Source organism: Macaca fascicularis, chromosome 18 (assembly GCF_037993035.2).
Source record: "Macaca fascicularis isolate 582-1 chromosome 18, T2T-MFA8v1.1".
In the NCBI taxonomy this organism is placed as follows: Eukaryota; Metazoa; Chordata; class Mammalia; order Primates; family Cercopithecidae; genus Macaca; species Macaca fascicularis.
Genome location: NC_088392.1, coordinates 891,411 through 916,440, shown reverse-complemented (window position 1 = coordinate 916,440; position 25,030 = coordinate 891,411). Strand labels below are relative to the sequence as shown.

Below are 25,030 nucleotides of genomic sequence, written 5' to 3'. Positions count from 1 at the left end.
AAAGGTAGTCCCACTCCCCTTCTGGCCATATCCCTCCTTCAGGAGGGAACATCAGTTACCCTCTGAACTGGTGCTATAGACTGAACATCTCACCAAAACTCATATGTTGAAATCCTAACCCCCAATGTGATTTATTAAGAGTGGGGTCTTTGGGAGGTGAGTAAGTTATGAGGGTGAAGCCCTCATAGATGGGGTTAGTGCCCTTGTAAACAGAGACCCAGAGGAGACCCATCACTTCTTCCACCATGTGAGGTACAGTGAGAAGATGGCCTTCTATGATGAACTAGGACTTCACCAGACACTGAATCTGATCACTGCCTTGATCTTGGACTTCCCAGCCTCCTGAACTGTGAGGAATAAATTTCTGTTGTTTATAAGCCACTCAGTCTGATATTTTGTTATAGCAGCCTGAATGGACTAAGACAGCTTGTAATGCATTTAGGATTTCACCTCTGATACTAGCCCTGGCCCTGCTGCACCCAGACGAGCAAAATACTGGTGATGTTGAATATTCAACAGCCCCCTTCTTACAGCATCTTCCTAAATAGCTTCCTCATGATCTTCAACCTGGAGATTTTGTCTGTTAGAAGAGATGTCTGAGAAAATTGCTCTTACATTTTGTTGGAAGGGACTTACCATCTACGTTTACAACAACCACAGCAGTGAAACTCCAAACATTTCACAACTTGCTAAAGAAGCAATCCAGAATCCCACACAATTGGAAGCCTATTCCAAGAGCAGACCTCAAGCTTTAGAGATTCCCCAGAAGCAGCCCATCTTAGGAAGTAGGAAGCTGACTGACTCAAGACCACTGTTAGAACAAGCTCAAGGCCGGGCGCGGTGGCTCAAGCCTGTAATCCCAGCACTTTGGGAGGCCGAGGCGGGTGGATCACGAGGTCAGGAGATCGAGACTATCCTGGCTAACATGGTGAAACCCCATCTCTACTAAAAATACAAAAAACTAGCCGGGCGTGGTGGCGGGCGCCTGTACTCTCAGCTACTTGGGAGGCTGAGGAGGGAGAATGGCGTGAACCCGGGAGGCGGAGCTTGCAGTGAGCCGAGATCACGCCACTGCACTCCAGCCTGGGAGACACAGCGAGACTCCGTCTCAAAAAAAAAAAAAAAAGAACAAGCTCAAACAGTGGAAGGTTTCTACTCAAGACAGTGGACCACGACTCGGATTCTTGTTTTAGTTTTCATCTTTTGCCTATGATCATTCTTCTAATTCTCTATAGGCCTCTTGTTGCTGTCCACTCATAATGACCCCCTTTTTCTCTTTTCTTCCCTTTTTATGATAATAGTTAGATCAGAAAATAGTCTAACACCATTCTCAGATTATCCCAGACAGTAGTCAGTGCCCTCAATCTTACTGACTACAGGACATGCCATCAATCACCACATTCCAATGATGAAAACCTCTAGGCAATTCTAGTTTTATTAAATGAGACATAGCAGATCACAGCTGATAGCGTTTCCACTTGCATCTACATGAACAATAAAACCTAAAACTAAATTTGCATTCAACAACCTTCACAGAGTGATAGGCCAGTATTTGCCACCTTAAAGATACCAATAGAGACCCAATTAGCATAACCCAGCTAATGTAAAACCTTGGTTCCAAGCTAGTGTCATAGACAAATCCCTTTTTTCCTGGATCTCCATACACCCCTATTGGATGCTACTTTCTTTGGGTCCAGAGCTGATTGCTTTCATGAACTTTATTTTATTTTATTTATTTATTTTTTGAGATGGAGTCTCACTCTGTCACCCAGGCTGGAGTGCAGTGGCGCTATCTTGGCTCACTGCAAGCTCCACCTCCCAGGTTCATGCCATTCTCCTGCCTCAGCCTCCTGAGTAGCTGGGACTACAGGTGCCCGCCACCATGCCCGGCTAATTTTTTGTATTTTTAGTAGAGACGGAGTTTCACCATGTTCGAGCCAGGATGGTCTCGATCTCCAGACCTCGTGATCTGCCCACCTTGGCCTCCCAAAGTGCTGGGATTACAGGCGTGAGCCACCACACCTGGCGAACTTTATTTTTTATTTTTATTTATTTATTTATTTTTTGAGACAGAGTCTTGCTCTGTCTTCTAGGCTGGAGTGCAGTGGCACAATCTTGGCTAATTGCAACCTCTGCCTCCCAGCTTCAAGTGATTCTTCAGCCTCAGCCTCCTCAATAGCTGGGATTACAGGCATCCGCCGCCACCACACCCAGCTAATTTTTGTATTTTAATTATAATTTTTAAAAAAAATTTTTTATTTTTAGTAGAGATGGGGCTAGTCTTGAACTCCTGACCTCAGGTGATCTGCCCACCTTGGCCTCCAAAAGTGCTGGGATTACAGGCATGAGCCACCTTGCCCCAGCCTCTCATGCACTTTAGGAATAGAATTCTGAGACTTGTCTGTACATACAGACTCTAATTTTAGAAATCACCAAGGCTGGAAATCCGGCTGATCATTCAGGCACTATTCCTGGAGAAATTACTGACTCATTGTTTATACGAACAAGCAGAGCAGTGTTCCCAGAGGTGGGAATCATACAAGTAGAGGAGACTTTGAGAAAATTACTACTCACTCTGGCAGAAGTGAGAAGTGTGAACACCACCTCCTGTGCCCTGGATGGAACACAGGCCAGTCTCAGCTCACTGGTGTACATGGTGACGAACAAGCCTATTGCTCTAGATTTCTTGTTGGCGAGTCATGGCATCTGTGCTGCTAATACTCTTCGCTGTACTTGGATGAATGAAACGGGCAAAGTGAAAGAGACTATACAATGCCATAAGGGAAAAACTATTTGTCTCTTTAAGGCTGATCCTATGGGATCCCCTATGGCCTATGGGATTTGTTCTCTTGTTCTGGGATGGGAAACTGGTGTTCCCAGTTCAGAAGCATCTTATGAGAACTATTAGTCATGTTTTGTCTTAGTGGTCATGATGCTGTTGGTTGCATCCTCTGCAGAGTCTGCAGTGCTTCTGTGCGGCTGCTCTGTCATCAGATGATCTCCATGATGCTACAACACAAAGAAAAGATTTCTCATGAAATGATTGCCTATGGAGGCAACCAGACATCCTCCAAGCTGTGAAGATCTGGATCTCAAGCCTCCCCTGAGCTGTCCAAACTCTCCAGTGAGAGAATGACCACAAGGGGAAGGGAGACCAAACTGAATGTGCCAACGAAAAATGGTCTGACTGTACAAGATGATCTGTGACCTGTGCCTCTGCAGCAATCAGCCCAAAATGGCCAGGACTAAGTCAGTGACTGCCAGTTTTCCATGCTTTTATTGTTTCCACTTCTAACTCAGGACCAACCAGAGAAAGCCAAGCATATTTCCAAAGCCATAAGCTCCACAAAAACAAGTGCCCCCTCTAGGGCTGCCTCCAGCTCTCCATGCCAACAACTGCAGATTCTCTCCCCTCCAAATTTTCTCTCAAGGCTGGCCACTGCTTTTCATCTTCACTGCTGCCACGCTCATGTCAGTTCCCAACTGTCATCATCTTTCACCAAGACCGCTCCAACAACCTCCTCTTAAGCTGCATCTTCCTTTCCTCAATCAACATTCCTTTCTCCACAGGACAGCCCTGCTGTACATTTCAAATGCAAATCTGATCCTATCAACCCAGCCACTGAAACCACTTCCTTGGCTTCTCCTTGGTCTTAATACAACCCAAATGGCTTCCTAGCCTGGCCCTGGCCTCCCCTGTGATCCTCTTCTTCCTGTGGCCTGCACTTTGGCTGCTCTGGTCTGGCTGTGCCAGGCTCCCTCAGGCGCAGGCCTTCTTTGGGGCCTCTCGCAGACCTCTCTTCTTCTCCACCTCTCACAGCTTTACGTATCCCCTGATCCCAGACCCTGCTTCTTCGAGACTGCGGGTCTACATCAGGCTTCTGGGTCACAGGCATATATGGAGATTTCCTTTCTCAGGAGCATTGACCAAAGTTTATAAGTACATTTTCATTGTGTAGTTATTTCGCGGATGCCTTTCTCCTCCATTAGCTTAAGCTCCAGGAGAGCAGGGATGGAGTCTGCCCAGCACTGTATTCTTGGCACCTGGTGGACCTACACAGAGCGTATGTGGGATACAGGGGAGAAATAACCTGGTGTGGTGGTTTATGCCTCTCAGTCCAGCACTTTGAAGCTGAGACGGGAGGATTCTTGAATCCAGGAGTATGAGCCCAGTCTGGGTAACATAGTGAGATCCTTTCTCTAACAAAACCGAAGAACTTAGCCAGTCATGGTGGTGCACACCTGTAGTCCCAGCTACTTGAGAGGCAGAGGTGGGGAGATCCCTTGAGCCCAGGAGGCCGAGGCTGCAATGAGCCATGATCCTGTCACTGCAGCCTGCCTCTAAGAGTATGACCCTGTCTCTAAGAGAAAAAAGAAACCTCAAAAAACAAAGTAGAGAAAGAGTACGTGTAAGTTGTTCCCAAAGCTCTCCTCTTCTGTGGCTCACTGGTTTTAGATGAACGCTGCAGTTTCTTTGATTGTACATGTGCACGGGCACAGTCGTCTCTGTGCGTGGACCAGTCGGGCTGCTGACTATAGTTGTACATGCTTGTGCTTTACACGGAGCGAGCGGAGCGGGAAGTGGGAGCTGAAATCCAGCTCACTCTGTTCACATAGGTCTGTGCCCTGCTGTGGGGCTGGGTCTGCACAGAAGCAGAGGAAGTGATACTGGAAAACATACCAAGGCACCTTCATCTTGACGAGCCAGGTCCCGGAGGACAGCAACACACCCAGAGGCCCTGCTTTTCTAATTCACACAAAGGTGCCTGTGGCTGCCACAGTCAACTCTGGGGCTCCCTTTGTTGTGAACAACTGTCTTACAAATGCCAATGCTGGTTGTAGGGGGACCTAGCTGAGAGCGTGGGAAGCTTCCACATGGGCCATCTTCATTTTCAAACCTAACGGAGCAACCGGAGTCGAGGAATCTACTCTTCTACTGCCACCAAGTCTGTGGTCTTCTTGTTATTCAGAAGTAGGTGTGCAGAATAAACCTGCATGAGCTGTGACTTGCCTGGTAGATAAGTCCTGAGGTCCAACTTGTGTCTTTGGTTTGATGACTTCAGTGTCATGCACTTTCCTGAGTCTATGAAAATGATCTTGACAAGTCCCCAGGTCATATTGCTCATTCCTTCTGTGGTGGGAGGGACAGTCTTTTTTATCTGAACGCTGTGGATGGCGGTTTTAAACTGTATTCATCAGATATCCACGCTGAAGTGTTTAGGGATGGTGTACTGATGTTTGCTTAAAAAAAAATGAGTAACAGGTAAATATTTGAATACATATGTGATAACACAAGTAAGCAAATGTTAACTGGAAAAGCTAGGTGATGGTGTTCCCTGAACAATTATTTCAACTTTTCAGTACATTCAACATTTTCATAGCAAAATGCAAGGGGAAAAAAATCATTTGACATTTAAATTTTATTATATTTATATTTATCAAATTTATTATATTTATGAAAATGTTGATATTGTATTTATTAAAGTAATGTAGGCACAAGGGATACAATGATGAATGAGACATGGTCCCTATTGGCGCCCCGTAGAGAGACAAGCAGTGAGCAGATAACAGTAAACAAGGTGGCGAGGGCAGCAGGAGACACAGAATGTTTTGGGAATGTCAAGAACTACCTCCCACATTTTGATGTGTATGTGTGTGTGTATGTGTGTGTTCAGAGAGATCTTTCTGGGAGAGAGGCCGGTAGGGTTCAGCCTTGAATGGCAATGGAATGAAAATTAGCTCAGGGGTTGGGACAGGAATCCCATGAACAAACACCATGTGGTGTTTACAGGAGCAAAATGGGGCTGGGGGCTGACTGGTCAGCTTTGGAGAATTTGTGTGTCATGCTGACCAGCTGGGCTTGATCCCTGGGGGATTTTGAGTGATTGCGGCAAGAAGGGAAGGACAGTCAGATTCACTCTTTAAAAGGGCTGACTGGGGAAAGTACCTGAGGTACCAAGCTGGAGGTAAGGTGGTGGGAGCCTGTGCAGGTGTTACAGGCAGGAGATGACCTGAATGCCTGCAGTGGTAGTGAGGCTGCAGATGAGGGAACAGATCTGACGAATATTTGGGATATAAAGTTGGAAAACTGGAGACAGGGAACATGCTGCTTGCTGTAGGAGTGACTGTTGAGGAGAGAACGATGGGCTCAGATTTGAACGTTTTGAATCTGAGTTGCCTGTGGGACTCTGAAGTGGAGCTGCCCCCTTTGGCAGCCAGAAAAATACAACTGAAACGTAGGAAGAGGTGGAGATACTGGTTTGGAATGGAAATAACAAGGTTTGAATCTGTGGTCGAAATTAACAAGGGAGAAAATGCAGAAAAAAATGAGAGGCATGGGAGTTCCAATACCCAGCACGGTGCCTGGCACACAGGAAGCAGGTGGCGCATATGTGCTGCACCATGTAGGAAAAAGCCAGCAGGATCCCAGAGAACACCGCGTTCAAGGATGGGCCAGGAAGAGACGCAGGCGAAGATGAGGAAACAGTTCGTAAGTTTGGAGATTAAAGAGCCCGTTTGGGGAGTAGTGGAGTAGGGGGTGGGTTTGTGGGGAAGGTCTGTAGGAAAGGGGGATTGGTCTGTAGTAACAAGTGGAAGATAGATCGAGAAAGACGAGGCCTAAAATCTGTTTTGGACTCAACAGTTAGGAGGGCACTGGTGACCAAGGCGTTTCGGCAGAGTGGTGAGGGTGGGGGTGAGAGGCATGCAGGGGGCTGAGGAGACAGACACAGGGACTGCTGTTTTGAGAAATATGATAGAATGAGAGGTCACTAGAGGATCAACGGGAGACTGCAGACTTTAACTACACTTTTCATCCCACCCATAATTTTGCAAGGAGGATATATAGGGACATCACATCCATTTACCACTGTAACTCAAAATAAAATTTTAACTCGTAAGCAAACATAAAGGGCAAACTCTTCTTCAACTATGACTTGTATTCCCGTAGGAAAAAAGCAAATTGTGGTCAGGTCATATCGGCCCACCATTTAACACAATTTTAAAACGAATATGGACATTTATTTAGTGCCTATTATGTTTTTAGTCACTGGGCTAAACTGAGCAGAAGGCTCCCATTGAGAAGGAAAAGCTGAAATTATGGGCAAGTGGATGGTGACAAGGAGGCTCTGGAGAGGTCTGTGGGCGGAAGGCCCAGCCTGGGCACAGCCTTTGCCCCGCGGCGGCTGGAGTGGGCCTCAGGGCTGGAGGCCGGTGGCGGGTTGCAGGGGCTCAGCACTCTGGAAGGAGACATGGCCTTGTGCTTAAATGGGCACGTGTCCTGCAGGGGGCTTCGCCAAGAAGGAAAGGCCTGGAACAGCCACGGAGGGTGCGGCTGAGTTAGGGTCAGGGGAAGGAACACTGGGGGAGAGTTTGGGTCAGAGTCAGGGTTAGTGCTAGGGTGAGGTTCAGGTGCAGGGTCAGAATTAGGGTTAAGGTTGGGGGCACTGGGGGAGGTGCCTGCGCTGCCCTCGTGGTTACTCCCACGTGCTCTGGGGCACGAGGGCGTCCGCCAGAGGCCTGGGGACTCCACAGAACGAAGACCTAGAGCCATTTTGAAAGCCCTACTCCATGTTCCACTCATTTTGAGGAATAAATTATTATTGCTACCCAATTGATAAAAACCTCTGCAAAAGTGAACTTTTAGGTTAAGAGTTTATACAAATGTATGCAATTAACCCTCTCCCCACACAACTTGTAGTAGATCTAAAAATCAGAATTCTCAAGAAAAGGTGTGATCACTTTCCCACGGGAATGATGAAGTCAGGAGACCCCAGCCAGTCGGTTCACCAGGATATGTCAATCATGGCACACTTGTCCCAGTTCTGGGAGCCAAAGTTCTATCTTCCAATGGCAAGGCAGCATTATCACAGCTGGGCTCCCATTGGCTCTGAGATGTGGGCGGGGTCACCACTCCTGGAGCTGGCACTAGCTCCACCCCATTCCATGCAAATGAAGTCAAAGCTGTGGTGAGTCCACGTGATTAGTCACATGGTTGATGACACACTCTCCCCACCCCTTTAGTGACGTCATTACCCACTCAAACTCTCACGAGAGTTTGCACAGATGTGGAAAGGAGCTGGCAGGGCAGTTCCCTGGGCCAGAAGGGAGTCAGGGGGCCCTACAGGGGCCCCCCACTGCCACCCCAGAGCCTCCAGTCCAGCTTTGGCCAGGGGCCCCGGGGGCCCTGTGGGAAATGCCAGGGGCCCCCAAGCACACTCTGCTCCCATTGGCTAGCTGCGCCTACATGCAAATGAGGGCCAACGTCACTTCCTGAGGCCAATCGAGCGCCATTTTCTCTTTCTGGCTGCGCGGGAGGAGGGGACGAGTCGCGCCGGGGGTGGGCGCGCGCTGAGGCGGGGGTCCCGCCGCGCGGGGCGGAGGCGCGGGCGGGTGCAGGCGGCCCCACGGGACGCGGCTGCGCTCGGCGGAAGACGCGGCAGCTCTGCGAGAGGCAGCAGCAGAGACGCGGTGCTCCTCGGGGGCCGAGTGGTAGGTACGGCCCGGCCCAGCGCGGGCCCGCGCGGCGACGCCCCCTGCCCCGGTCCTGGCCCCCGTCCCAGTCTGGCCCCCTCCGAGCCCCGCCCCCGTCGGTACCCAGCCCACACCCACGCCAGCCGCCTGCCCTGGCGCCGCCCGTGGCCGTCTCGGGAATCCCGGGACGTTCTCACGGCGCGGGTTCGCGGCCCGAACGGCGCCCGTCGACCCCCGACGCGCCCGCGGCCCGCCCCGCCCGCCGCCGGTCACGTGGGAGCGGGGGCCGCCCCGGGAGGGCGGAGAAGTGGACGGGGACCAAAGGGGAGAGGAGGAATAGGGGGAAGATGGGGACGGGGACCGAGGGAGAGAGGGGGGACTGGTGAAGGGAGCGAGGAGTAGAGGGAGAGGGAACGGGGATGGAGAAGAAGAGAGGGGGCAAGGAGCTGTGGCGACCCCTGTGAGGACCCCAGCAACGCTCCGCCGCCGGCCCGCCCGCCGCAGCCCCGAGACCGGGTTCTCCTGGAAGCTTCTCCCTGGAGGAGCCTTGAGTGACGGCAAATGTAGGGCAGGAGCTGACAGTGACACCTAAATCTGCCCAGGTTTTTTCCCCTAGAAAGGTTTGAAGAACAGCTGATAACGGGGCCCTGTTTCTTCACCGTTGAGCTTTCGATGCGAATATCAATAATTGATATGCAGATGTTGACTTTACATACTTTTCATCAGCCGTTGCTGGTTGCGTTGAAATAGATTCCGTTTACAAAATTTCTATCACAGTTGGCTTTGGAATGTTAAAAATTTTAACTGCCCTTTTAAATATTGTGCAGATGCAGAATGAGAAATAATTATTTTAAGTAGTTTATTTGAGCAGAATAAAAAAACTTGCCTGAGTGCTTAAAACTTACTCTCTTTGCACGGGTAATCACTGCCTCTTGGGATCTTGAAGAATATACTGGGTGTGGAGGAGTGGGGTGGGGGAGGAGAAACTGGTAAGCAGGTAACTGACAATGCAGATTGGCAAGTGGGGCAGCAGATATTTGTAGAGTACTGTGGGCATCTGCCACGCAGAGCCTTTGTCAAAAAAGGGTTTTTTTTTTTTTATAAAGAGCCTTTGTCAAAAAAGTCTGGGTACCATTTGTAGAGGTGAGGAGCATTAGTGGGAGAGAGGACCACGTGTAAAAAGTTGCGTAAAGTACATGTTCAGCTGTGTTTGGAAGTTGGTAATGTATGTGTAACTTATTTAAAGATGTTCCTGGAGAGTTGGCCTTGTATGAGTGTGTTTTAATATTTCGGTTAAATTTCGGTTAGAGTTAGGACTTCACTCTGAAGACAGCATTGAGCCCGTCGTCCTTAAACATGGAAGTGACAGATGTGTGTTAAGAAAGGAAGTACAGGAGTGGAGATGAGACAAGAGGTTGTCCTACCGGCCCTCTAGTTGAGGGGAGGAACAGTGAGGGTTAGGACATGTCTGAAAGGAGTTGATCATTGTTTCTGGGGGAAAATGACAGCTAAGCTAACATTTTTAGCTGAAGAGATTCTGGGATTTGGGAGACACCTTTTTAATTTGAACCCAAGTTTGCAACATGCTGTTGGTTAATTTATGATTGCCCTCATAAGTTCACCAACAGCATATTGCAAACTTGGGTTCTGCCCTGCCCTTCACCCTCTGGCTATCGTAGACCTGTTAGGGCAACGTTTTACATAGGTGGAAACAGGTATCTCCCAGTGATTTGAACCCAGATCTGCCGAATATATGATCCAAATATTCTGTGTTTTTAAAGTTGTTCTTTAAAAAGCCCTGTATTCCAATAGTTGGGACATTTCATTTAGTTTTTTGGAGTTAATTAATAGCAAACTCAGTGCTTATGTGCTATTTTGCATGTATTAACTCATTTATCCTCATAGCTACTCTGTGAATTAGGTCATACTTGCCCTGTTTTACAGAAGAGCCAGCTGAGGCCTGGAGAGAGTAAATGATTGCCTGAAGATTACACAGCTCATAAACGGTGGAGCTGATGTAAACCCAGGCACACAGCTCTAGAATCCTTTTTGGTGACCATCGTTTTGTGCAATTTCACAGGAACTGAAAAAAGTTCTGTGGCGTTAAAAAGTATTGTTTATTACTGTATTACTTGAATGACTTTTTTTTGTTTATTTTGAGACGGGGTTTTGCTCTGTCACCCAGGCTGGAGTGCAGTGGTGTGATCTTGGCTCACTGCAACCTCTGCTTCCCGGGTTCAAGCGATTCTCCTGTCTCAGCGTCCCCAGTAGCTGGGACTACAGGCGCACGCCATCATGCCGGCTAATGTTTTTGTAATTTTAGTAGAGACAGGGTTTCCCCATGTTGGTCGGGCTGGTCTCGAACTCCTGACCTCAGGTGATTCTCCCACCTCAGCCTCCCAAAGTGCTGGGATTACAGGCGGGAGCCACCGTGCCTGGCCAACATTTTTTTTTAGAGTGTATTTTTTTACTATAATAGAATATCCTTAAGAGATCATTGTACTAAAAAATCCCCAGAGAAATCCTTTATGTACCCTTTTGGGAAATAATATTTTCTTGTGCATATCAGTGGAATTTTATGGTAGTTCCATGCCTACCGCAAACCTTAGAAATTGCAATTTATTTTGACTTGAGATTGATATGTTAGTGCATGATATATAGGTTAGTGCATGATATAGAAACAGTTGGCCAACCTGGTTAGCTTGCTATTTTCTAGTGGTGAAAATACAGATTTTACTGAGCTCTAAGAATCTGTGGAGAACAGTATCCATAGAGGATCTATAAATATGAAAACATTGAACTATTTCCTAGTTAATTCATCCGCTGGGCATTTTATATGGAATCTTTTATCTTAGGATTGATAAATTATGCTGTAAGAATGGATCTAAGAATGAATAAATTGTGGTAGCTTATATGGGTAAAAGTCAGCTTCCCTTCCTCAGTGGTTGGCAACAGTTATGAAACCTGTAGTTTACTTGTATTTTATTTTTTATCCTTTGTTGGTTTCCCTAAAGCTGTTAGGAAACTGCTAAAACAAACAAACAAACAAACAAAAAAAACCAACAAAAAAAAAGGAAACTTCCCCCCATTTTTTAAATGAAAAGGTATTTGTGTGCTTGTGTTTTGTTTTGTTTAGAAGGGCCACAATAACAATGATGAAGGAATGGGAGCACTTTCATTTGAGAATAAAAAGTGCCTATTTTTCAAATTCAAGGGGAAAAAATTAAACAGTGATAACTCCTTGGCCCTAGTCTCAAGCTTTGAACAAGTAACCCCAGAACCCTGCCCAGTCGCTGAGAGCCTCGTTTCAGTAAACCCTTTCTGAGGTTCGCGTATGTACAACCACGCTTATGTGAATCGGCCAGTCACCAACCACTCTGCTTTTAAAAGTCTTTGTACTCCAGGCTTCTCAAAACCCTGTGATCAGATCAGCTCTTGCTGTGTGAGTTGAGACTTTCTTGGAAGCAGTAAATTTAGCTTTTCTGTTTCAGATACATGTGGATGATGGTCCCTACTTGAGACAATATTGTCTGTCAGCCAGCTTTCGGAGAATAACCCCAGAGGATAGAGAGGATAGTGGAACTTTAAGGAGGAAATGAAATCAAGTCTGGTAGAGTCCGTGGAAAGCAGCTAACAAAATTTTTGTTGAGTTTTGCTCTGACCAAAGAAGCTGGTCTGGGCTAGAAAGTGACCTTGAGCTTAGTGTTTAGAAATGCATAACGAGGTTATGGCAGCTCTTGTGTGGGAGTGTAAGCTTTTGAAGGCTAGAACCCAAATCAGTGCATTTTATTAAAGAAAATTTTTAAACTTAAAATTTTATAAAGAAAATTTTTAAATTTTATATCCTCCCAGTTCTACAATGCTAGTGATCCTTAAATCTCTCCTTTTGCTGAGACCAGGATACATTTTTCACATAGATAACTTTGAAAATAAATCTAGCCACTCCAAAACAGCTTCTCAAAAACTTGGCACTTGCTTGTTACCCACCAAAAATTTCTCCTTATTATATGTTAACCCTTTCTGCCTCCCACTGCTTTCCCAGTTTGATTCCAGTCTACCTTTTTGATTTGACTTTTGCCAAATAAATTCAGACTTTTCCTCCTTTACCTCAATAATTTTTTGATGCTAATTTATTCACCTTGTATTTCTTGGGCACCAGCTTTCCATAGCCATTTCCTCTTCAGAACTCCCTGGCACTTTCTGCATATCTTATGGTTCTTATCCTGTTTTATTTTATATTTTTTGTTCATTTAATGAACATTTGCTATGTACTGTGCTCTGTGATGGGACCCTGTCAAGCAAATATGTTTACATGATTTCTGCCCTGAAGTAGTAGCCCAATAGGAGAAATGGATGTATAAGTAGATAATTGCAGCATGGTGAGCTGAGTGCAGTGGAGTTGGTATATGGTTACTGTGCTGAGTCCTAGGAGGGATCAGTAAGCCTCTCCTTGGGTGGGGATACAAGAGAGGAATGTAGGAGAAGAATTGCTTACTCAGAAATTGTCCTTAAAAATCATGAGAGAGTCAGGCATGGTGGCTCATGCCTGTAATCCCCGTACTTTGAGAGGCTGAGGGGGAGGACTGCTTGAACTCAGGAGTTCAAGACCAGCCTGGGTAACATAGGGCGACCCTGTCTCTACAAAAAATAAAAAAGGTTAGCCAGGTGTGGTGGCATACACCGGTAGTCCAAGCTACTCAGGAGGCTGAGGCAGGAGGATTGCTTGAGCCTGGGAGGTTGAGGCTGCAGTGAGCTCTAATCAAGTCACTACACTCCAGCCTGGGTGAAAGAGCAAGACTCTGTCTCAAAAAGTCTTGAGGGGTATTGCCAGATTACCCTGTAAAAGCATAAAAATTATAATTTTTCTACTTTTACTACCACCAGATGTTAGTAGTCTTAGTAGTTACTATTTTGATAGTAAAAAATTGACATTTTAAATGGCATTTCTTTAATTATTATTAATGAAGTTAAATAACCAAATATTTGCCACTTGAATTTGACTAATACATATTTTAGCTTTTATAGCCTACACATTTAAATGTTTTTTGGAATAGTTGCAGATTTATAGGAAAGTTACAAGTATAGTACAAATAATTTTTTTCGCTGAATTGAGAGTAAGTTGCCAAAAAAGTTGCCACATTACCCTAAATACTACAAGAGCATTCTCCTCTTCTTCCTTTAAACAAGAGCATTCTCCTACATATCCATAACAAAACCATCAAAATCAGGAAATCACTATATTCGAGTGGGTTATAGTCTATGTAGTTATATAGTCTATGTAACTGTATAGACTATAACTGTATAGTCTATGTAACTATATAGATTATCACTGTATACCAAACCACCCCAAACTTAGTGGAGTAAGACATTTTATTTAAAAAGCTCATCAGTTCTCTGGGTCAGTTCTATTCAGACAGGGAAGGGAGATGGTTTGTTTCTGGTCCCCAGTGTCTGGGGCCTCATCTGGGAAGACTCAAAGGCAGGGGGTGACTTGACAGTAGAGGCTGGAATCCTCCAGAGGCATCTTGGCTTCCGTGCTGGCAGTTGATGTGGAACTCCTCTGTGGTGTGTCTGTGGGCTAGTTGGCACTGTCTGCACACGTGGTATCTGGATTCTGAGCATGATCATCCTGAGAGAGAGGTACGTGGCATTTTTATGATCTAGTCTTGGAATTCTCATGGCATTTCCTCCGTACTTTATTGGTTAAGGCAGCCACAAAGTTCTGCCCAAAGGTCAAGAGGAGGGGGCATAGATGCCCCCACTTGCGGGAGGAGAGTTAGGGCCATATTGTAAGAGCATGTGGGTTGGAAGGTATTGTTGTGTGTTGGGAAAATTCACTTTGCCACAGGTTATATCTGTTACTTGATATATGCCCAAATTGTCTCTTATCTGACCTATGGGAGCCCTTTCAAGCTGGTTACTTTTGTGTTCTTTTGACATGCCTCATTGAGCAATTTCTTTATATTCTGGTACAGGGTATTCTAGGCTCATCTTGTCTTTATCATGCTCCAGCCATTTTTCCAAGGGTTCTTTTTAAAGGCAAGTGGTATTTAGGAATTAAGATTTGAGCCCTAGTTGTGCCTACTGCTACTGGGGTGTATAACTACATGAGTTCACTTCAGTAACCCCTAGTCTGGTCAAGTACCACAGGATTTATTTTAATTTTATGCCTTTTTAAATACTGTTTTAAACAGCTTGAGATATAATTTACATACCATACAATTCACCAATTTAAGGTGTACAGTGAATGGCTGTGAGCACGTTCACATCGTATATACATCACCACAGTTGAATTCAGAACGAAGAAGCCCTGCTTCCATCACTTCCCAGTTCTCCCAGCCCTGGCAGCCACTGCTGTGCTTTTTTTTTTTTTTTTTTTGAGGTGGAGTTTCGCTCTTGTGGCTCAGGCTAGAGTGCAGTGGCGCGACCTCGGCTCACTGCAACCTCCACCTCCCAGGGTCAAGTGATTCTCCTGCCTCAGCCTCCTGAGTAGCTGAGATTACAGGCGCCTAGCTAATTTTTTGTATTTTTAGTAGAGACGGGGTTTCACCATGTTGACCAGGCTGGTCTTGAACTCCTGACCTCGGGTGATCCACCCACCTTGGCCTCCCAGAGTGTTGGGATTACGGGCGTGAGCCACTGCGCTTGGCCCACTGTTGTGCTTTCCATGGATTTGCCTGTTCTGGACACTTCATATAAATAGAAGCATATAATCCTTGTGTCTGGCTTCTTTTACTTAGCATATTTCCAAGGTTCATCCATATTGTAGCATGTATGTTTTTCATTTCTTTTATGGCCAAATAATCTATTGTATGGATATGCCACATTTTATTTATCCAGTCATCAGTTTATTTATCAAATGCCCCAATCTGGGGGCATTTGGGTTGTTCACACATTTTGGTGATTGAATAGTGTTTTCATGAACATCCTTATGTAAGTTTTTGTGTAGATGTATGCTTTTCATTTCTCTTGAGTGGAATTGCTGGTTCATATGTTACGTATATTTTTAATCTTTTGTGGGACAGCCAGACTGTTTTCAGGCACACACCAAGACTGGCTGCACTGGTTTACATTACAGTTAGGAATGTATGAGAGTTCCAGTTTCTCCATGTCCTTGCCAACACGTTTCTTTTTTTTTTTTCTTTATAGGTATCCTGGTGGGCATAGTATCTCTTTGTGGTTTTGATTTGCATTTCACCAAATGGCTAATGATGTTGAGCATTTTGTTTTGTTTTGTTTTGTTTTAAGACAGGGTCTCACTCTGTTGACCAGGCTGGAATATAGTGGCATGATCAGACTCACTGCAGCCTTACCTCCTGGGCTCAGGTGATCCTCTCACTCCAGCCTCCTGGATAGCTGGGACTACAGGTGTGCACCAGGATGCCGGGCTAATTTTTGTATTTTTTGTAGAGGCAGGGTTTCACCATGTTGCCCTGGCTGGTCTTAACTCCTGAGCTCAGACAGTCTGCCTGATCTGCCTACCTCAGCCTCCTAAGGTGCTGGAATTACAGGCGTGAGCCACTGTCCCCTGCCTGAGCATCTTTTCATGTACCTTAATGGATATTTTTCTTTGGAGAAGGGTCTGTTCAGATCCTTTGCCCATTTGTAAACTGGGTATCTGTGTTTTTATTATTGAGATACAAGAGTTATCTGTATTCTGCATATAAGTTCCTTATTAGAAAGAAATATGGTTTGCAACTATTTTCTCCCGTTTTGTGGGTTTTTGCTTTTTTGATGGTGTCCTTTGAAGCATAAAAATTTTTAATTTTGATAAAATCCATCATACCTATTTTTTCTTTCATTACTGGTGCTTTTTGGTGTCCTATCTAGGAATTCCTTAATGAATCTAAGGTCGTGAATGTTTATGCTTGTGTTTTCTTGTAAGAGTTTTATAGTTTTAGGTCTTACATATAGGTGTGATCCACTTTTGAGTTAATTTTTGTATATGGTGTAAGGAAGAGGTCCACCTCATTCATTTGCATATGAATGTTCGCTTGTTCTGCAACAATTTGTTGAAAATTATACTCTAATCCTAGTGTTTTACCAACCCTGTCAAAAAATGTATTTTTGTGTATTATATACATGTACTTATTACAGTTTTGTTTTCTTTCCTTTTAAGGAAAATTTCAAAAATGTTTCAAATTCCTGTGGAAAATCTTGACAACATCAGAAAGGTGCGAAAAAAGGTGAAAGGTATTCTTGTGGATATTGGGCTTGACAGCTGCAAGGAGTTACTGAAGGTAAGAGGACATAAGTAGCCAACTGAAATATGGAGGTGAGATTTGAACTGGGGTTTTCGAAAAGTGGGTGAGATTCCTCAAAATGGAAATTGCTATTATACTTCAGATGACTGTGGGAAAGCCTCATTAGTACTTATTTATGTCTTTATGACATAAAGTGAGCTATGTAAGCTGTTCAGGTTTTTAAGCTACTTTAAGGAGGGGATTTTTCTAGTCATTAGTTATTAAAAAATTGTTTTTGATGTTTGAGAGAAATGTGATTTATTTTTTATTTTAGCAAAAGAAAACTAACTTAATTTCCCAGTATTGTTAGAGCAATCAACAAATGGGCATGCATGAATGAAATGATAGGTTTTTTTTTTTTTTTTTTTTTTTTGGAGACGGAGTCTCGCTCTGTCGCCCAGGCTGGAGTGCAGTGGCGCGATCTCGGCTCACTGCAAGCTCCGCCTCCTGGGTTTACGCCATTCTCCTGCCTCAGCCTCCTGAGTAGCTGGGACTACAGGCGCCCGCCACCGCGCCCGGCTAATTTTTTGTATTTTTAGTAGAGACGGGGTTTCACCGTGGTCTCGATCTCCTGACCTTGTGATCCGCCTGCCTCGGCCTCCCAAAGTGCTGGGATTACAGGCGTGAGCCACCGCGCCCGGCCGATAGGGTTTTTTTTTTTAAAATCCTGATTTGTGTAGTTGTATATGTGATTTCAGAAAAGTTTTCCTAAAATTTTGTCTGTCCTTATAACATTGAGAATATATAGTTGGCATATATAGTTTTAAAAAATGTTAAATAAAAGTTGTTGTATATCCTGGCCGGGCATGGTGGCTCATGCCTGTAATCTCAGCACTTTGGGAGGCTGGGGTGGGTGGATCACTTGAAGTCAGGAGTTCGAGACCAGCCTGGCCAACATGGTGAAACCCTGTCTCTACTGAAAACACAAAAATTAGCCGGATGTGGTGGCGGGTGCCTGTAGTCGCAGCTACTCAGGAGGCTGAGGCACAATAATTGCTTGAACCTGGGTGGCAGAAGTTGCAGTGAGCCGAGTTAGCGCCACTGCACTCCAGCCTGGGTGACAGAGTGAGACTCTGTCTCAAAAAAAAAAATAAAAAGAGTTCTTATATATCCTTGTAGTCATTGGTAATGATATTTTTGTTTTGTCTAATCGTTTATAGCCTTGCTTTCCCCTTCGTTAATAAATCTAGTCTAGGATCAGATATGTATTTGGTTGTCATGTCTCTTTAGTCTTCTTTTAATGTCAATTCAATTTTTTAAGGTGGAATTCTGTTAGGAAGTTTGTTTTCTTTTTAGGTAACATGTCAGTAACAATGAAAGTTTCTCATCCTAGAGTCCTTTGTTTTTGACTTGACCAGAACTGAACATGACTCATGAACTTTTGCTTCCTTAGCCTGAGAATGTGCTTACTTACCTGAATTTGTTCACAACTGTTTACTTTTTCTTTCCAAGACTTTATTAACAGAGAGATATGGTACTTCACAAGGGAAAATTAAGAGATTTGAATGGCTTAAAACTGTTAGATTAACTGTTGAATTATTAAAACTATTTTGGGGAGAAAATTTTATTTGTAGTTGGGCCTATATATTATGAAATTTTTGAAAATTCAAGCAATACAGAATTTTTTTATAGAAAAATTAGAAAACAGACACAGAAACAAGACAGTAAGACTCACGCGTAAACCATTACCCTGAAATATCCAGAATTAACATTGTTATATATGTATAGATTTTTAAAAATGGGATATATTCACATTTATTTCTTTTTTTTTGAGACGGAATCTTGCTCTGTTGCCCAGGCTGGAGTGCAGTGGCCGGATCTCGGCTCACTGCAAGCTCCGCCTCCCGGGTTTACACCATTCTCCTGCCTCCGCCTCCCGAGTAGCTGGGACTACAGGCGCCCGCCACCTCGCCCGGCTAGTTTTTTGTAGTTTTAGTAGAGACGGGGTTTCACTGTGTTCGCCAGGATGGTCTCGATCTCCTGACCTCGTGATCCACCCGTCTCGGCCTCCCACAGTGCTGGGATTACAGGCGTGAGCTACCGCGCCTGGCCTCCACATTTGTTTCTTAAAAGGATATAGTCAAATTGTGTAAGATACTGTACTAGCTGCTGTTTCTTTTTTCACTGAACCTCATAGTAGGAACCTTTTTCCATGTCAAATGCATTTATTCTTAATCCAGCACAGCAATTAGAGTTCTTTGTTTTCAAGCAGCAGAAACCAATCTGACCAATTTATACAAAAGAAGATTTATTGGAAGCCTCTTGGTGGGCTTTGGCAGGAGAACAGCTTGAACCTGGGAGGCGGAGCTTGCAGTGAGCTGAGATGGCATCACTGCACTCCTGCCTGGGTGACAGAGCGAGAGACTCTGTCTCAAAAAAAAAAAAAAAAAAAATTCCAAGTTGACTGGAGAACCAGCCCTGTAAAGAGAAGAGGAACCGAGGGAACTACCTGTCCATCATCCTCACCACTGCCTTGCTGTGTGTTTCAGATTTCAGAGTGGTATGTCACTCTGCCTTCTCATAAGATTTCCACAGCACATGTGACTTCAATCTTAGCAAGAGTTAACACCTCCAATAGGAGGCTAATGTCAATAGGCTGGCTGAGAAAAGTTAAGCTTTAGGAAAGGTAGACTCTTCGACACACCTAATATTTTCTAAACTATGTCTAAACCCTGCTACACATAGAAACTCTTCATGAGTTGTTTTTTTTGTTGTTGTTTGTTTGTTTGTTTTGAGACAGAGTCTCACTCAGTCACCCAGGCTAGAGTGCAGTGTCTCGATCTCGGCTCATTGCAAGCTCTGCCTCCTGGGTTCACGCCATTTTCCTGCCTCAGCCTCCCAAGCAGCTGGGACTACAGGCGCCCGCCGCCACGCCTGGCTAAGTTTTTGCATTTTTAGTAGAGGCGGGGTTTTACCGTGTTAGCCAGGATGGTCTTGATCTCCTGACCTTGTGATCTGCCCACCTCGGCCTCCCAAAGTGCTGGGATTACAGGCACGAGCGACCGTGCCCGGCCAGGAGTTGTTTTTTTATAAAAGTTAACATCTGATCAGAAATTAACATTGGATCTGGGATGGGTGAGGGACGCTTGTCAAGTTGCCTGCCAAACGTACCTTGGTGCTGCCAGTGCAGGACGGGGATGCTTGCCCCCTTGCTGCACACTGAGATGCCACAGCAAGTGTGGCATCTAGCCACCTCCCCCCAACCCCCAATCTGTGCCAGTCCCCTGTTTGGGGCTACAGTGAAATGTGGACCTCTTGACAACCTGGTACGGTCTTAGGTGGAAGATGTGAGTGAGAGAGTGGTTATAGGGTTGGGGACTGGGAGGAAGGCTGAGGCCAGGTGGGCTTTGGGGTGAGGGCAAGGCAGAGAGCAGTTTCAGCCCTGACCCTGGAAAGGGTAAAGGAGGCAGACCATGTGTGAGCTGAGACTCCAAGCCCTTGGCGTATGCTCCATGTCCCATCAGAGTTCACTTTCATAATATAAAACACAAATTCAAAGGTAAATTGTTAAGAATTCATGATGGTTACTGCTGAGCATTAAATCCCTCGAGTGCAGGCTTTGTGCAGCTGTGCTAGTTACATGCCCATGGAGCTGGCCCTCACTGGTATATTTTTTTCTTTTCTTTTTTTTTTTTTGGACAGGGTCTCGCTCTTTTACCCAGGCTGGAGTGCAGTGGTACGATCACGGCTCACTGCAGCCTTGATTTCCTGGGCTCAGATCATCCTCACAACTCAGCTTTCTGAGTAGCTGGCACTATAGGTGCGCACCACCACACACCTGGGTACGTTTTGTTTGCATTTTTTATAAAGTTAAGGTTTCACCATGTTGCTCAGGCTAGTCTCGAACTGCTGGGCTCAAGTGATCCGCTTGCCTTGGCCTCCCAAAATGCTGGGATTAATATATGTGTGAGCCACTGCACATGGCCCATGACTAGTATTTTCTTTTATTCATTTATGTTTTTTTGAGATGGAGTCTCACTCTGTCACCAGGCTGGAGTGCAGTGGCGCAATCTCTGACTCACTGCAATCTCTGACTCCCTGGTTCAAGTGATTCTCCTGCCTCAGCCTCCTGAGTAGCTGGGATTACAGGCACGTATGACCACACCCAGCTAATTTTTGTATTTTTTAGTAGAGATGGGGTTTCACCATGTTGGCCAGGATGGTCTCGATCTGTTGGTGGACATTTGGATTGATTCTACCTTTTGGCTATTGTGAATAGTGCTACAATGAACCTTGGTGCACAATATTTGTTTGAGTCACTGTTTTCAGTTATTTCGGGTGTATATACCTAGGAGTGGAATTATTGGGTCATATAGTTATTGTTTACTTTTTCAAAGAACTGCCAAACTTTTCACAGTGAAAGTGTACCATTTTACATTCCTACCAGAGGTGTACAAGAATTAAATCTGTTCACATCATTACCAGCACTTATTTTTTTCTTTCTTCCCTTCCTTTCTCCCTTCCTGCTTCCTTCCTTCTGTCCCTCTTCCTTTTCCTTTCTCCCTCCCTCACTTGCCACCCTAATAGTGTAAAGTGGAATCTCATGGTGGTTTCGATGTGCCTTTTCTTAGACACAAATGCATTTCAGCATTTTTTCCTGTGCTTGTAAACCATGTGTATATCTTCTTTGGAAAAATGCCTGTTGGCAGGTTCTTACCCTGTTTCTTAATTGGATCTTTTGTTGCACAAAAGTTGTTAATTTTGATGAAGTCCAATTTATCTATTTTTTTCTTTTGTTGTTGGTGTTTTTAGGTCGTATCTGAGGATCCATTGCCAAGTCCACGGTCATGAAGATATTCTCCTGTGTTTTTCCTAAGAGTTTTGTGGTTGTAGTTCTCATGTTAGGTCGCTGGTCTGTTTTGAGTTAATTCTTATATATTGTGTAAAGTAGGAGTCCAGTGTTGTTCTCTTACATGTAGATAGAAATTCAGTTGTTGCAGCACCATTTCTTCAAGAGACTGCTTGTTCCCTATTGAATGGACTTGGCACCCTTATTAAAAATCAGTTGGTCCTGGATATATGGGTTTATTTCCATACTCTCAATTATATTCCATTGATCTATATGTCTGTCCTTATACCAATCCTATACTGTTTTTGTTTTTTCCTCTTTTGAGACTGAGTCTTGCTCTGTCGCCCAGGCTGGGGTGCAGTGGCACGATCTTGGCTTGCTGCAACCTCTGCCTCCCAGGTTCAAGAAGTGATTCTCCTGCTTCAGCCTCCCAAGTAGCTGAGATTACAGGTGCCTACGACCACGCCTGGCTAATTTTTGTATTTTTAGTAGAGATGGGGTTTTGTCACGTTGGCCAGGCTGATCCCAAACTCCCGACCTCAAGTGATCCACTCACCTCAGCCTCCCAAAGTGCTGGGATTACAGGCGTGAGCCACTGTGCCCGGCCCCTATACTGTTTTGATTTAAACAAATAGTAAGTTTTATAATAAGTTTTGAAATTGGGAAATGTGAGTCTTCCAATTGTATTATTTCAGTATTGTTCTGGCTTTTTGGGGCCCCTTGTAATTTCATATGAATATGAGGATAGACTTTTTCATTTCTGCAAAGAAGACTGTTGGAACTTTGATAAGGATTGTGTTTTATATTACTTTGGGGATTATTGACATCTTAACAACATTGTCTTCCTATTTGTGAACATACTCTGTTTCTTTTTTTTTTTTGAGACGGAGTCTTGCTCTGTCGCCCATTCTGGAGTGCAGTGGCGCATTAGAACACAAAAAGACAAAAATTAACGTAACTGTTAATTCTGAATATTTCAGGGTAATGGTTTACTCGTGAATCTTATTTTCTTGTTTTGTGTCTATTTTGTAATTTTTCTATAAAAACTTCTGTATTGCTTGAATTTTCAAAAATTTCATAATATATAGGCCTAACTACAAGTTAATCTGATTTAGGAGATTCCAAGGGTTTTAGGAGTTGTATGTCAGGAAATAGGGATGAAGACCAAATGTATATTTCTGAATATCATACATGGTACATATTTTTTTATTTTTAAACCTTTAATCCAAAATGACTTTATATTTAAAGTTTTAATAGACAGCATGTAATTGGTCTTGCTTTGTTACCCAACCTGTTAGTCTGTGCCTTTTGAGTATCTAGACCCAGGGATTGGCAAACTATAGCCCATGGGTCAAGTTGGGCTTGCTGCCTGTTTTTGTAAATACAGTTTATTGGGGCCAGGTGCAGTGGTAATCCCAGCACTTTGGGAGGCTGAAGTGGGAGGACTGCTTGAGGCCAGGAGTTTTAGACCAGCTGGGACAACATAGCAAGACTCTGTCTTTAAAATAATAAATAGGCCGGGCGCGGTGGCTCACGCCTGTAATCCCAGTGCTTTGGGAGGCTGAGGCAGGTGGATCACGAGGTCAGGAGACCATCCTGGGTAGCATGGTGCAACCACATCTCTACTAAAAGTACAAAAAATTAGCCGGGCTTGGTGGCAGGCGCCTGTAGTCCCAGCTACTCGGGAGGCTGAGGCAGGAGAATGGCGTGAACCTGGGAGGCGGAGCTTGCAGTGAGCCGGGAATGTGCCACTGCACTCCAGCCTGGGTGACAGAGTGAGACTCCGTCTTAAAAAAAAAAAAAAAAATAGGTGTGGTCGTATGCACTGGTAGTCTCAGCTACTCTGGAGGCTTAGGTGGGAGGATCCCTTGAGCGCAGGAGTTCAAGGCTGCAGTGAATCATGATTACACCACTGCACTCCAGCTTGGGCGACAGAGTGAGACCCTGTCTCAAAAAAATTTTTTTTAATTAAAAGTTTATTGGAATAGCTATTCTCATTAGTTTAATATATTGTCCAAGGCTGCTTTTGTGCACAGTGTGGCAGGATTGAGTAATTGTATCAGAGACTCTATAGGCAGCAAAACCTAAACTATTTATTAACCTGTCCTTTACAGAAGAAGTTTGCCAGTCCTTGTTATTTAATGTGATTATTGATATGGTTGGTTTTAAATCTCCCATCTTGGTGTTTGTTTTTTTGCTTGTCTCATCTGTTCTTTAGTTTTCACTCTTTTTCTGCTTTCTTTTGGATTGAATATTTTTTATGATTCCATTTTATCTCTATTATTGAGTTATTAGCTATACATCTTTCGCTGACTTTCTTCATATCCTACTACTTCATCGGTAGTATTAGAACCTTAGAGCAGTGTGCTGTAATGTCTTCTTCCAGCCTTTGTTCTGTTGTTTTCTTCCACATGTTAGAAATCTTACAATATGTTGTTACTTTTATTTTAAACGGTAAAAAAGAAAAAAATTATATTGATCTACATGTCATTGATGATACTCTTCATCCCTTTGTGTAGATGTGTATTTCCATCACGAGGCATTTCCTCTGCCTCCTGAAGAACTTCATATTTTGTAGTGCTGATGTGCTTAATTAACTCACTATACTTTCTCTCTAAAAAAAGTTGTCTTTCTTTTAGGAAGGAAGATATTTTTGCTAGGTGTGGAATTCTAGTTTTTTTCCCTTTTAATATTTTAAAGATTTCACTCTATTGTCTTCTGGCTGGCATTTTTTCCAACAATATGTTTTCTGTCATCTTTGTTCCTCTCTGTATTTTTAATACTTTGATTATAATGTGCCTTGGTTTGGTTTTCTTTGTGTTTCTTTTGCTTGGAGTCTGGTGAGCTTCTCGATTTTGTGTGTTTATGGTTTTCATCAGATTTGGAAAATTTTGTGGCATCATTTCTTCAAATAGTTTTTCTTCCCCTCCCCACTTTGTCCCTGATACTCAATTACACATATAATAGTTCCCCCGTATTCTCAGTTTTGCTTTCCACAGTCAACCATGGTTTGAAAATACTATATGGAAAATTCCAGAAATAATTCATACATTTTAAGTTCCATGACATTCTGAGGAGTGTGTTGAGATATCGCACCACCGAGCTCTACTTTCACCTCACCTCATCTTGTCATGTGGGCGCCACACAGGCATCGTGTCATCTCCCATCACCACAAGAAGGGTGAGCACAGTACGGTAAGATACCTCGAGAGACCACATTCACATAACTTTTATTACTGTGTATTGTTACAGTTGTTCCATTTTATTGTTGTTAATACCTTCCTGTACCGATGTCCTGTACCAAATCTAATTTATAAGTTGTATTTTATTGTAGATATGTCTGTGCAGGAAAAAAACGTAGTGTATGTAGCATTTGGCACTGTCCACAGTGTCAGCATCCACTGGGGTCTTGGAACATGTCCTGTGCCGATAAGGGGGGGACTCCTGTATGTTAGGCTCCTTGATACTGCCCTGTAGCTCATTGATGCCGTTGTTGGGTTTTTTTCAGGTGTGTTTTTGTGTGTATG

At 44.2% G+C, this 25,030-nt stretch overlaps 1 protein-coding gene across 5 annotated transcripts in view; it reads left to right on the top strand.

Moving 5' to 3' along the window:
• Positions 1-8,279: 8,279 nt before the first annotated feature.
• ADNP2 (ADNP homeobox 2) overlaps positions 8,280-25,030 on the top strand; it is a 29,669-nt gene continuing 12,918 nt past the window's right edge. The window contains exons 1-3 of one of the 5 annotated variants that reach the window (XM_045378173.3): positions 8,280-8,490; positions 16,592-16,712; positions 24,489-24,698. In XM_045378173.3, the coding sequence (XP_045234108.2) occupies positions 24,636-24,698 (63 nt within the window). In that variant the 5' untranslated portion in view covers positions 8,280-8,490; positions 16,592-16,712; positions 24,489-24,635. Of the gene's footprint in view, positions 8,495-8,773; positions 14,113-14,836; positions 15,841-16,591; positions 16,713-24,488; positions 24,699-25,030 lie in introns of those variants that run through there. The other 4 variants (XM_045378171.3, XM_045378172.3, XM_065533575.2 and 1 more) reach the window with 4 other exon arrangements.